This window comes from Microtus oregoni, unplaced genomic scaffold, assembly GCF_018167655.1.
Source record: "Microtus oregoni isolate MIOR12 unplaced genomic scaffold, Mior012 000016F_ref0000370, whole genome shotgun sequence".
In the NCBI taxonomy this organism is placed as follows: domain Eukaryota; kingdom Metazoa; phylum Chordata; class Mammalia; order Rodentia; family Cricetidae; genus Microtus; species Microtus oregoni.
Genome location: NW_024543075.1, coordinates 28,692,470 through 28,706,681, shown reverse-complemented (window position 1 = coordinate 28,706,681; position 14,212 = coordinate 28,692,470). Strand labels below are relative to the sequence as shown.

Genomic DNA, 14,212 nt, shown 5'->3' with positions numbered 1-14,212 from the left:
TTACAAAAATATGCAGAGTTAAATTTATATTCATTACCACTGTACAGATGGACCATTTCTAGCAGATGACATAACCTAGATTAAACAATACATGACCATTTACTTCAACAAGTGCACACACACTGGTTTTGTCTATTATATGGTAAAGGCATCTCTTAGGGCCTTTTTCATTCCCAGTTACATTGAAAAGGAACCACAAGGCAAAGCACAACAGGAGGATAAAGTCTGGGGCGCTTCCCTTCACTGACAATAATAACAACATTTGTACCTTTTGAAGCTACCGAACATTTGTGCATGGCCCAAAAACTTTCCAAAATCAATGTGGAACATGTGTCCTGTGCTTCGAAGCATTATATTGTCATTGTGCCGATCGCAAATGCCTAAGACATAGGTAGCTACACAGCACCCAGCACAAGAGTAGATGAAGTTCTCGGAAGCCTGGAATAAAGACATAAAATTATGTGAGAGGGAAAAAAAATGTCTTAAAGGAGGCAGGGTTTGCCTGTGTGTAGTAATAATTTATCACTTTTTTGGGGGAATGGAGGGACAGGGTTTCTCTGTGTAGCCCTGGTTGTCCTGGAACTCTCTCTGTAGTCCAGCCTTCCTCAAACTCAGAGATCTGCCTGCCTCTGCCCCAAGTGCTGGGATTAAAGGTGTGTACCACCACTGCCTGGCAGGAAAGCATACTTTTTATTTTTATTATTATTATTATTTTTTATTTCTGGTTCAGTGGAAATGAAATACCTTTTAACAGAGCAAATTAATTTTCCTTTCAAATAGAATAGAGAACACATGTAAAGAAAGTCAGCTTGGAACTTTATTAGCAACTGTTGCCTTTCCTGATTCTAAGCATCTACGTCAGGTAGCTCCCAACTGCCTGTAACTCCAGCTACAGATCTGATACCCTCTTCTGTCTTCCAAAGGTGCATGAGGGTACACACATATAATACACATAGATAAACATAATTTTAAAACTAAGTCAGTTTATGGGCTAAGAGTATATATAACTCACTGTTTATCTAGCACGTGGAAGAACACAAAGCCAACTTATATCTTAAAACAATAACATGAGGGGGCTGGAGAGATGGCTCAGTGGTTAAGAGCATTGCCTGCTCTTCCAAAGGTCCTGAGTTCAATTCCCAGCAACCACATGGTGGCTCACAACCATCTGTAATGAGGTCTGGTGCCCTCTTCTGGCCTGCAGACATACACACAGACAGAATATTGTATACATAATAAATAAATAAATATTAAAAAAAACAAAACAATAACATGATTGGCTCTGTGTTAGCATCTGATGACTCTGTGTCTTCTAGAGTCTCAAGGGTATATCCATTTGTTCAGTTAGGCTTGCTATTCCTGGGGATTGCTAGCATGATACAGAAGGGTACACAGCATGTAAGATGCACATAATAAGTATTATAAAGCATGCCCATTAGCCGGGCGGTGGTGGCGCACGCCTTTAATCCCAGCACTCTGGAGGCAGAGGCAGGCGGATCTCTGTGAGTTCGAGACCAGCCTGGTCTACAAGAGCTAGTTCCAGGACAGGCTCCAAAACCACAGAGAAACCCTGTCTCGAAAAACAAAAAACAAAAAACAAAAAAACAAAAAAAAAAGCATGTCCATTGATTCTCAAAATACAGTGATGGTTTTTTCTTTCTCAGACAGAGTCTGTATCCCAATCAAATTCACAATCCTTTTGTCTCAATCTTTTCGGACCGGGACTGCAGGTTTGCACAATGCTAATACTAGTGAAATACTCGATTTTTTAAGTGGTACAATTCTATTGGTCTCTGTGGTTAATTTTATTTTATAATCCTCCAGACACCAATGCCAACAATGATGATAACAGCAATATATATATAATACTTAATATCAATCAATCTCTCTATTTATACAACTACTTATTTAAAAATCTCATCATAGGGGGCTGAAGAGATGGCTCGGAGGTTTAGAGCACTGGCTGCTCTTCCAGAGGTCCTGAGTTCAATTTCCGCAACCACATGGTGGCTTACCACCATCTTTAGTGAGATTGAATACCCTCTTTTGGTGTGTAGGCATCCATGCAGATAGAGTAGTTGTATACACAGAATAATTAAATATTTAAAAAGACCCACCACAAATCACTAACTTAGGTATAAAGATTAATGCCATTTTAAAGACAAGTGAAACTAAGATATAGCAAGACTTCAATGTTTATCAAGATCATGTGATTGCAGAGGTGGCAAAGCCAGAATCCAAACAGGACTCTATTGTGCTGTACTCCTTCTTAGTCAAATGCAAATAAGGTGCTTAGTATACACTGTTCAACAAGTATTTTGGGGCAACATCTTATCAGAAATCACAAGTCAATACTAAAATGAAGAAAGAGTGTCTTCTGCCATACTGTTTCCCAAGACTACAAAGAATCAAAAAATGGAGCCAGACGCGATGGCCTATAATCTCAGCACTAGGGAGACAGAAGCAGGTGGAACTTTGTGAGTTCAAGGGCAACCTGGTCTACACAGTGAGTTCCAGGACAGCCAGGGGCTAAGTAGAAAGACCCTGTCAAAAAGAATTAAAAATGGGAGTGGTCTAACTAAACCACTCTAGAAGAACAACAAAGCATGAAATTCTCTTGCTTTTCCTTCACAAGTCAACAGATTGGATAGCATTTAATAGCTATAAAAATGACACATTAATGGCACTTAAATTAGGTGTCTAAATGACATTAAAACTGGGGTCTTTTCAAACAGAGAGCACAAGGGAAGAGAGGACAGAGAAGAGGAAGGGAAGACAAACAACAAAAGGAAAGTTTGTTCGAGAAATGCCATATCAAAACATAATTCTTCAACAGCTAATAAAACATAAATTGTGAGTCTTCCTTAAACCATATGAACACTATAACAGGTTTTAAGCACTAATAGTTTTCAGAATATATTTTGACAAAGTTCTCTAGGATAAAGAAGCATGCTGATTACCTTCTCGTACTCTTCTTCAGAAGGATTGTACTTCCTCAGCCACTCGGCAAGAGGTTTATCTTTAAAGGATCCCGTCACACCATATTCCACTTGGATTTTCCTGAGGGTATCTGAAGCAGGAACTAGCTCCACCATGCCTTTAACAAACAAAGTATCAGCTGTATGAAAATGTGTCCCCAAAGTAGGTCTCAAAAATATTGATATGTGGGCTGGAGAGATGGCTCAGAGGTTAAGAGCATTGCCTGCTCTTCCAAAGGTCCTGAGTTCAATTCCCAGCAACCACATGGTGGCTCACAACCATCTGTAATGGAGTCTGGTACCCTCTTCTGGCCTGAAGGCATACACACAGACAGAATATTGTATACATAATAAATAAATATTTAAAAAAATATTGATATGTTTCAATCCTTGAAATAAGACACCAAATCTAGCAAGTCATGCTTAAAAATGTAAGCAGTTGAAATTATTATCTTTTTTTTAAAGATTTATTTATTTATTAAGTAAACAGTGTTCTGCCTGTATGCATTCCTGCAGGCCAGAAGAGGGCACCAGATCTCATTACAGATGGCTGTGAGCCACCATGTGGTTGCTGGGAATTGAACTCAGGACCTTTGGAAGAGCAGGCAGTGCTCTTAACCACTGAGCCATCTCTCCAGCCCTATTATCTTATTTTTTAAAAGTACCCAAGGACTGGAGAGATGGCCCAGCAGTTAAGAATACTAGCTTCTCTCTAGAGGAACCAGATTTGAAACCCAGCACTCACATGGTAGCTAGCTCACCAAAATCTGTAACTACAGTGCAAGGAGATCTGATGCCCTCTTCTGGCATCTGCAGGTACCAGGCACTCACATATTACAAACACATGTTAGTCAAACACCCATATACACAAGTAAAAATAGAAATAATGCTGGGTGGTGGTGGCACACACCTTTCATTGCAGCACTGGGAGGCAGAGGCAGGTGGATTTCTGTGAGTTTGAGGCCAGCCTGTGTATACAAAGTGAGTTCTAGGACAGAGCTACACAGAGAAACCCTATCTCAAAAAACCAAAACCAAAGCCGGGTGGTGGCGGCCTTTAATCCCATCACTCGGGACGCAGAGGCAGGCAGATCTCTGTGAGTTCGAGGCCAGCCTGGTCTACGAGAGCTAGTTCCAGGACAGGCTCCAAAGCTACAGAGAAACCCTGTCTTGAAAAAACTAAAATAAACAAAAACAAACCAACCAAACAAAAAAGAGTAATTACAGTGTCATTTGATGAACATGTAAAATATATCACAGAATGAATGGTTATCAGTAACTTGAAAAACTTATCATCAATTGAGGATTGAGGTGGTTCAGTGGGTAAAAGTATCTATGCTAGCAGGACAACTTGATTTCAGTCCCTAGAATTCACAGAAGAATGAGAGAGAGAGAAAGAGAAAGAGAGGGGGGGCGGGGGAGAGAGAGAAAGTTGTCCTCTGACCTCCATACATGTGTGCCTACTCTTCCCAACACATACAAATAGCACAGTAAAACTGAAAAATTTGAGATCGAAATGGCGACCGAGGGAGATGTGGAGCTGGAGTTAGAGACCGAGACCAGCGGCCCGGAGCGGCCTCCCGAGAAGCCATGGAAGCATGATAGTGGTGCTGCTGACTTGGAGCGGGTCACTGACTATGCGGAGGAGAAGGAGATCCAAAGTTCGAATCTGGAGACGGCTATGTCCGTCATTGGAGACAGACGGTCCAGGGAGCAAAAGGCAAAACAGGAGCGGGAAAAGGAACTGGTGAAGGTCACGATCAAGAAGGAAGATCTGGAGTTGATAATGACAGAGATGGAGATCTCTCGAGCAGCAGCAGAAAGGAGCTTGTGGGAACACATAGGCAACGTTGTGGAGGCTCTTATTGCCCTAACCAACTGATAATGTGCATTTTCAGACATTCTGGACTAATTACTGAAATAAAGTGTTTTGTTGTTCTGTTCATTTTTTTTTCAATTTTATCTCTGATCAAATGCATTATATATTCTGTTTTGTTGTCAGTTTCTATGTTGGACCTTCATGAAAATATATGAACAATCAGTATAAAGAAGTACCTAATGTTCAAAAAAAAAACTGAAAAATCTATCAACTTAGTAATAAAATAAAAATCTAGCTAAAATAGATCAGAATAATGGGTTAAGATACGTCATAAGAACTAATAAGAGGCTAGAGCTAATGGGCCAATTAGCTTTATAACTTAAAAAAAAATCTACTCTCATGAAAAAAGAAAACCTCATTATTGCTATTTATTCTAAGGAAATGAATCCAAAGTTGGCTTAAGTAGATGATGTCCTTACTGGGTCAATAAACCTATACTACTGGTTACTACAAAGTGTTTATTAGGACTACCTACTGAGCTGTTTTCTTAGTAAGCTATGTTCATGAGACAAAAGAAATCAAGATCCAAGTAAAAGACATACCTCGATCTCGGCCAGTTGACAGGCATTTGAATATCACCATCCTCAGATCCAGTCCCTCTTTAAGCCAGATCTTATCCATAATCTTTATCATCTGTAAAGCTAACATATCTTGTCGAAGGTCTTCACCAACCTTGAAATTAAAGAAATAAAAATCACACCTTTCCCCAAGCACTTGTTACATGCCATAAGATCTGAGGGGTGTTTGACAGGGCATGCACAGAGAGAAGGGATTTCAGAGCTGCACTGTACTCTTCTGTGGTGTCCTAGAGAAACTATTTCAAATGCCTCATGTCTCCATTTCATGTACAGTGCATTTTATTTTAATTAATTTTAAGGTGTGGGGGACTGAGTCCTTGGCCTTGTGTACACTGGGCAAGCACTCTACCACTGAGCTACACTCTGCTCAACAGTACGTTTAAAAAGCTGAATTTTAGAGTATGTAAAATACCTTCAATCAAAAGATAAAAGGAAGGTGGGTGGTGGCAGTGGCACATGCCTTTGATCCCAGCACTCCAGAAGCAGAGCATTGGAATCTCTGAGTTTAAGGCCAGCTTGGTCTATAGAGTTCCAGGACAGCCAGGACTACACAGACAAACCCTGTCTCAAGAAAAAAAAAAAACCAAAAAAGGAAATCACAGTGATCTTATGATAGTTTGTTTCTTGACTATATCAATGCTAACATTCTGACTATAACATTACATTACAGTTATATAAGAGGTCAACAAGAATCTCTAGGTAACTTCTTATAATTATCTATAAATCTACAACCATTTCAAAATAAAGGTCACTTAAAAATATTACTCCTTTTGAGGCTGGAGAGATGACACAAAGATTAAGATCATTTGATGTTCTGGCAGAGGACCTAAGTTCAGTTTCCAGCACCTATACATGGTGGCTCACAAATGTCCATAACTCCAGTTCCAGAAGATCTAATGCCCTCTTCGAATCTCAGAGGGCACCAGCATGCATGTGTACACATTCAGACAAACATTCATACATATACAATAAATAAATGCTGGCCTGGAACTTGCTAGATTGACTAGGTTGGCCCAGAACTCAAAAGATCTTTCTGCTTTTGCCTCTGGTGTGCTGGGATTAAACATATGTACCACCACACCTGGTTGAATAACAGTTTTAACACAAACAATGATAAATATATTTTTGAGGCTAGCCAAGAAAATTGTGAAAAAGATTAAGGAGGATTTGCCTTAACAAAAATTGAGACAACTTGTAGAATATCTATCATTAAAATAGATGGTATTGTTTTAAGAAAAGGTAAAAATATCAGTAAAATAAACAGAAACTTCTATCAAAGAAGGTTCGATTTTAGCTATCTTTATGAACCTTCAATTTATCAACTTAATGAATTATCCAGAACTCCCCATTTTTTCTTCAATGTATGATTACAACTCACAAAATTTCAACAGGTAAAAGATTCTTTTCTAACACTCCAGTCCTTCTGATTCACATAGGTAATCTCTATGCTTCTGAAAACCAATAGTCAGGTATGATGGCATACCCTTACAATCCCAGCACATGGGAAGCTGAAACAGGATGATCCAGGGTTTAAGGCCAGCCAGGATTATACTGTGAGCTGTTGTCTTGCACAAGTCCCTAAGAAACATCACCCTTTCTAGTTTTGCAGCTTGGCAAACCTGAGGGAGCCTGTCTGTTGTGATACTATGCTCACCAGCCTGGCCAAGGGCTGCAGTTGCCCCCCAGTCCTATTTGGGAAGATTTTTTTTTTTGGATTTTTTTTTTTCGAGACAGGGTTTCTCTGTAGCTTTGGTGCCTGTCCTGGAACTAGCTCTTGTAGACCAGGCTGGCCTCGAACTCACAGAGATCCACCTGTCTCTGCCTCCCGAGTGCTGGGATTAAAGGCGTGCGCCACCACCGCCCGGCTATCTGGGAAGATTTTATGTCAGTAATAATTTTACAGAAATACTCAAATTGTTCCCGTCATTGTCTGTTTTTTTATGGGACAGGGTCTCATAATTGAGGCCCTGTCTCAAACAAACAAACAAAATCAAACCAAACCAAACCAATCCCCTGTGAAAGAACCCAAGAGACGAAACCCACAGAAGCACTCTAGTCATCTCACCTTGAAGATGACATTAATCTCTTCCCCCATAGGGTCAGCATTCAGCATTGTGACTCTGAGGGGCATAGCGTTAGAGCTGAAGAAGGAGCACGACTGCAAACACAACACTGAGCGTTAGAAAGGCTGGCGACAGCATGAAAATGGATTCTGCATTTATTGTGCCTGATATTTTTTCTAATGCTTTAAATTAGAGCAAATCAAACAATGGATGTTAACTAGTGCTTACATGATCTGCCAATAATATGGATATGTAAATAGCTCTTGAAATTTAAACAGTGTATATCAGTAAAATAGCTACTCAATAAAGGCAGAAAAAACAAAAACTTAAAAACTTGGTGCAAAACCCTTTAAAGCCAGCCTGAACTTCTTTCTAAGTATCTGAATCACTCAACAGAGCACACAGCTGTGTGATACTCATCCTGACCGGGGACAAGAGCTCCATTTTCACATAAGTACTGATGAAACTCATTACCTATGTAATTAAATACTAACACTCTAATAACTTCACGGCTTAAATCAAATCACATTTTATCTATTTATTTTGGGAATCAAATTCTGGGCCTTGTATACTAGTCAAGTGCTCTACCACTGAACTACAGATCTTACCTTAAAATAAAACTTACAAAAAGCTAGTGTAAGACCATAACCCTATTTTAAGAACACAAACAAAACCCAAAGTAATAAAAGAGTCTGTCACTATGTCCTTCGGGAACTCTGGTCAGGTAACAACATGCAGAAAGACAGAGCTCAGGGCACTCTCCCTAGCCAAGGACTTACACACTGCACTCTCACCCTCGCCTGCAGTAACAACTCTCCTTCTTGTGCATTATTTTATGTTTATATGAACTTGAGAGTACTGTGTTACCTTAATATTTAATTCTTTTGCCACTAGACTTGGTTTGAGAGGAAGACGACAATTATTTTCCAGAAAAAAGGACTGTACTCGTTCCATACTCTTTTGGAGGACCACCTATGGAAGAGATTGCCTCTGTAAGTACATTATGAAAATGAAGAGAAAATGAAGATTATTCATTCTGAGAATGAACGTGTCTATGCAGGTACACATTCATGGAGGCCACAGGTCAAGTGGGTTTCTTCTGTAATTGTTCTTTACTTATTTTTCTGGATAGACTCTCTCATTGAACCTGGACCTCACTGATTAGGCTAGCTGACCAGTGAGTCCTAGGGATTCTCTTGTCTTTGCTTCCCCAGCACTGAGATTTCAGATGGGTATCACTGAGCTGCCTTTTTACGTAGGTACTAGTAGGGATGCAAATTCAAGCTTGTGCTGCAAGCACTTTGCTGACTGAGCCATCTTCCAGCACTGAAGATCTGCATCCCTCCCAACATCATGAACTCTCTTTTCTCCTATATAACTCACTGAGTCCAATTAGGAATGTCCATATACACAAGGGTGTGGGGTCACAGGAAACCTACCAGTGGCTACCCCCTAATATTTATCTTTTGTTTTATTTAGTTTTAAGATACGGTCTCACTATGTAGCTCTGACTGTCCTAGAACTCACTCTGTAGACCAGGCTGGCCTCAAACTCACAGAGATCCACCTGCCTCTCTTTCTCAAGTGCTAGGATTAAAGGTATGTGCCATCATGCCCCGTGCAGATTTTTAGAAAAAACAATCTAACAATCTAATGAAGTCATTATAGTTAAAATGTATACAGCTCTTAACTCAACTATTTTGTCCATAGGAATATTCCATAAAGAAACTAAAGCAAGCCTGAAGCAGTGACATGTATCTACAGAGTGAGTTACTAGGGAGATTGAAACAGGAGTGCAAGGCAACTCAGTAGATTCCATCCTTTCAAAACATGAAAGAAATAAGGAAGAAGTGCTAGAAGGCAGTAAAGATGTGTGCAATAATGTTCACAGTAGCATTACTTGGGAAAAATATATAAACAATGTACATGGAGGCTCATAAATCATACACTAAATACTTTGTGACATTATGTACCTCTTGAATGCTAAGTGTACTTGTATGGATTGACAAGTCTCCAAAATAAAAGTGAAAAAAGCTATTTTCAAAAATACAAAACAAAACAAAAACACCAACAATTTTTTAAAGAATTTAAGAACATATAAATAGAAAATATTCTTTCCCTGTGTTCATGAATTGGAAGACAAGCTGAGTTCAAGAATTAAGATATATTATTATGGCTAGATGTGGTGGTGAACATTTTAATCCAGCACTGGGAAGCAGAAGCAAGAGGATCCTTGTGAGTTTGTGACCAGTCTGGCTTAAGTACGAGATCAAGGATAGTCAGGGCTTTATAGAGAGATCTTATCTCAAAAGAAATTAATAAATAGCTGGGCAGTGGTGGCGTGAACCTTTAATCCCAGCACTCGGGAGGCAGAGGCAGGCAGATTTCTGTGAATTCAAGGCCAGCCTAGTCTACAAGAGCTAGTTTCAGGACAGCTAGAACTATTACATAGAGACATCCTGCCTCAAAAAAAAAAAAAAAACCAAACAAACAAACACAATAAAAGTTTATTATTATAATCACAATATTTCCAAAATTGATCTATAGATTTAATATAGTTCTTATCAAAATCCCAACTGCCCAAGTGTGGTGGCAAGCATCTGCAATCCCAGCACTTATGAGGTCTATGCAGGAGGATACAGGGCTAGTCCAGTTATACAGATTTGTCTCAAAAACAAAACAATACTTGTGTTCTCTTTCATGGGTACATACCTGTCTGGTTGATCCACTAGCCTGTCTTACTTTTTCTGCCACTCCTCCTAAAAGTTGTACAAGTTTCATCTGCTTAGAAAGTTCTTCTCTGAGTCCTTTTCCTCCTACTGAGAGGAGAGCACCCAACACATGCTCATATCTGCTTCCAAAATGTGTATCATGCAAAGCATCCTTGAGAAGCCTAATGCAACAAAAATATTTATGTCAGTCACTTCTGAGAACTAGATGAAGCTCGCTCAAAGATCAGTTTAACAAGTTCTAATTTGGATATCCAGGAAATTAAGTCACATAAGCAAGAAAAGGCTCATTAATTATTATAAAAAGCATGATGTTGTTTTATTAATTTTAGTTTTATTTCTAAAGACAAACCCTTCAGCTTCTTTAAAATAATAGATTCACTACACAGCTGATTACCCACAGCAAGTATCATAAGCACACTGTTTATATTTAATAATTATGCCAACTCTGTTAGTGTCTGCAAAACAAAGGAGCCACTTAATAAAATTTAAGTCTTACCAATACAAACTGTGTGCTATCTGGATATTTCCCAAGGCCCTGGACAGAAGGAAGCGCACTAGTGAACTATTCAAGTAAATTTCATATTTCAAAGCCTATGTGTAAGAGGAAATAAGAGTTATTAGAAGTTAAATCATACCAAATTGCTCAGATAAAAGCATCAAATATGTAGACTAAATGCTACTCACTGGTGAAAAGATGACACTTATGGAAAAAAAAGGCTAGGTTTTATAGCCCAGAGGTAGAATGCTTGCTTAGCAGAAGCAATGCCATTCCTTCCATCCACAGCACTGCAAATATTTAAAAAAACCAATACTACAGGGGCTGAGCATGATGATACATGCCTTTATTCCCAGCACTCAAGAAGCAGAGGCAGATCGATCTCTGTGAGTTCAAGCCCAGCCTGAATAAATGAATTCTAGGACAGCCAGGGCTACATCGAGAAAGCCTGTCTCAAAAAATAAAAGTCTATGAATATAGGTCAAATTGTTGAACTCAAAAGGAATACTATCTATTATATTAGCTATGTTTTACCAGCAAAGAAAAAAAGGCTCAAGTCTGGCAAATTCCCGAAAATTGCCGGGTGCACACCTTTAATTCCAGCACTCAGGACTCAGGAGGCAGAGCCAGGCAGATCTCTTGAGTTTGAGACAAGTCTGGTCTACAAAGTGAGTTCCAGGATAGCAGGGCTGCACAGAGAAACCCTGTCTTAAAAAATTTTTAAAAAAAAGTCTAAAAATTACAAGTTCACACGGCTATATGCCACATTACCTATGGCAGTAATGGGAGATCATACTATATTCTCACACAGTGCCCTCAACATTTCTGCTGTACTACAATGGCATTTTAAAACAAAGAAGGGGTCCCATGGCCAGTCCCTTACTAACTGAAACTAGGTGGGTGAGTAGGAAGCAAGGTAGCCTAGTAAAAACTCCCACCTGTACAAACTGTGGGAGAAGATCTGTTAGCTCATCATCACTAATGGCCTCAATCCAGCTCACAGCTAGAGATCGCACTTCCTGGTCAGCAAATCTAGAGTATCAGAAAATCAATATATAACAGTGATTTCTTGCAAGTGTAGTTTTATTAACTGAAAACACAATTTTAGTCTGTCCCCGACAAAGAAGATTCAAATGGCTCTTACTCAAAACCAATGTGCTGGCGTGGCAGTACATGCCTTTAGGAGGCAGAAGCAAGCCAATCTCTGAGTCTGAGGCCAGCCCAGTCTACATAGCAAGCTCCTAACGGAATTTTCATACATACTGAGTACAATGACAATCTCCACTTAAACCCTTCCATTCTTACTATTCCCTCTTCTACTTTCTATTACCTTTCCACCCTTCCCTTAATACTTTTCTTTTTTTCTAAAGGAGCAAAAACTTAACTGTGTAAATACAGACTCAGTTCCCAGATTATTTCAAAATTTTAGCTTCATAAAAATTAATTTTGTCCCCATAAATTATTACAATTATATAATTATTAAAAATAATCAATTACACAATTAATAAAAAGAATTATTCAAATTAGATACTTAATTCTTTCTTTAGGTAAGCTTTAAATGATACAAAATGCTTTCTTGAGCATTTCAATGAAAAAGAATATGTTTATATAAATTATGCATACACACTTACATTATCATGTTGTTTTTATGTTAAAAGGGAAGTACCCCTGCAGCATAAGACACTGCTGTGAAATTTGACAATAAAACATCAAATAAATGTATCTGACTTACTTTGCATCAAGAAGCTCCAATGCAGCTAGTGGGCACAATGGCGGCCACTGGTGCAGCAATGAGTAAGTTTTGGCAAGATTAGCCCATTTCCAGTTTGGGGCACTTGCTAGTATCTTAGGAAGACAATTTGGATGTTTGAAGCAATAATAACGTTTTTCCCACAAAAAGACCTTATCTTCTTTAGAAAGTCTGCATATATAATAGAATTAAGTTACTTCTCAGTAGAATTATGACATGGCTATAATCTCAATAATTAAAAAGTCAAAGAAGAAATGTATTTGTGACAAGTGACTAGTACTTGATGCTGCTAATACTAATAAGAAACAGAAATATTCAACGTACAGCAAACATACTAATCTACCCTCATCTGAAGATGGAAACTGCTCTCTCTGCCTTGACAAAAGTACAAGAGTTGTTAAAGTGAGGGTAAACAAAGCAAGAGCTGAATGAGCAGAGTGCGTCCACACAAATAAAATGAAACGCTATGGAGAAAACAAATCTTTAGGGAACAGTTGAGTTGAGAAGCAGTGGAAAAAGTGTGAAAAACTGAGAAACAAATGAAAAAAAATATTTTTAGAGATAAATTGTGAGTTAAGTTCAATGACATGTTCATGAAATATTTCACTTTTATTATTCGTTTATTTTTGAGACAGAATTTCACTGTGTCACCTTTTCTGCCCTGGAACTCATTCTGTATGCCAGGCTGGCTTTGAACTCACAGAGTTAACAACTCTGCCTCCCAAATACTGGGATTAAAAGCATGTGCCAGCACCCAATTTACTCATTTTTTTTTTGTTTTTTTTTTTTTTTGAGGCAGTTTCTTATATAGCCCAGGTTGGCCTCAAACTTGCCGTGCAGCTAAAGTGGGCGTCAAACTCCTGTTCCTCCTGCCTCCATTGCCTGTGTTAGGATTACAGGTATGCAACAGCATGTCTGGCTCACCCACTCCACTTTGTGCATACAGCACACCTGCAAAATGTATTCATCTCATGTGCAGTATAAAAAAAACCCCACAAATATGACAAAAAGCACCTAAATAAAATGTGCTGGCTAATGGTCCCCCCTCCCCAAGACAGGGTTTGGAGCCTGCCCTGGAACTAACTCTTGTAGACCAGGCTGGCCTCGAACTCAGAGAAATCCACCTGCCTCTGCCTCCCGAGTGATGGGATTAAAGACATGCACCACCACTGCCCATCTTGTGTTGGCTAGTTTTAAATCAACTTGACACAAGCTATAGTTAGAAGCCCATAGAGCATTTTCTTAAGTAGTGATTGATGAGGCAAGGCCCGGGCAATTGATAAGGGGCCATCGCTGGGCTGGTGATCCTGGGTTCTATAAGAAAGCAGGCTGAGCAAGTCACTGGTAGTAAGCCAGTAATCAGCAATCCTTCATGGCCTCCACATCAGCTCTTGCCTCCAGGCTCCCGCCCTGTTTGAATTCCCGTCCTGACTTCCTTCAGTGATAAACAGTGATGTGGAAGCATAAGTCAAATAAACCCTTCCTCCCCAAGCTGCTTTGGTCATGGTGTTTTATCACTGCAATAGTAACCCAAGACAGAAGTCTTCCTAATTCTACAGACAAGGATCTGCTATGCTTCCAGAGATGGTTTAGTAATATAGAAGTATCCACACGGGTGTTTTAGGTTTTATTTCCTTTGTGCTGATGGTAACACTATCCTAATATGCTGATGAGTTTGGTATTAGAGGTGGAGACAAACAGATTCTTAGGGTCGGATGGACTGCCAGTCTATTCAATT

General features: G+C 39.2%; 2 protein-coding genes across 2 annotated transcripts in view; one reads left to right on the top strand and one right to left on the bottom strand.

Annotated features, from left to right (window-relative positions):
• Pik3c2a (phosphatidylinositol-4-phosphate 3-kinase catalytic subunit type 2 alpha) overlaps positions 1–14,212 on the bottom strand; it is a 106,561-nt gene that overhangs the window by 13,329 nt on the left and 79,020 nt on the right. The window contains exons 16-24 of the mRNA XM_041666242.1: positions 12,457–12,645; positions 11,663–11,756; positions 10,725–10,819; positions 10,209–10,389; positions 8,365–8,469; positions 7,500–7,592; positions 5,399–5,528; positions 2,961–3,097; positions 269–438 (exon numbers count right to left, since the gene is read on the bottom strand). Coding sequence (XP_041522176.1) covers positions 269–438; positions 2,961–3,097; positions 5,399–5,528; positions 7,500–7,592; positions 8,365–8,469; positions 10,209–10,389; positions 10,725–10,819; positions 11,663–11,756; positions 12,457–12,645 — 1,194 coding nt within the window. The remainder of the gene's footprint in view (positions 1–268; positions 439–2,960; positions 3,098–5,398; positions 5,529–7,499; positions 7,593–8,364; positions 8,470–10,208; positions 10,390–10,724; positions 10,820–11,662; positions 11,757–12,456; positions 12,646–14,212) is intronic.
• LOC121457505 (huntingtin-interacting protein K-like) lies at positions 4,490–5,040 on the top strand. Its single transcript, XM_041666243.1, has one exon. The coding sequence runs from the start codon at positions 4,494–4,496 to the stop codon at positions 4,857–4,859; it is 366 nt and encodes a 121-aa protein (XP_041522177.1). The 5' UTR covers positions 4,490–4,493; the 3' UTR covers positions 4,860–5,040.

Coding starts and splice junctions, on each gene's coding strand:
- LOC121457505 (XM_041666243.1), top strand. CDS start 4,494: ATGGCGACCGAGGGAGATGTGGAGCTGGAGTTAGAGACCGAGACCAGC.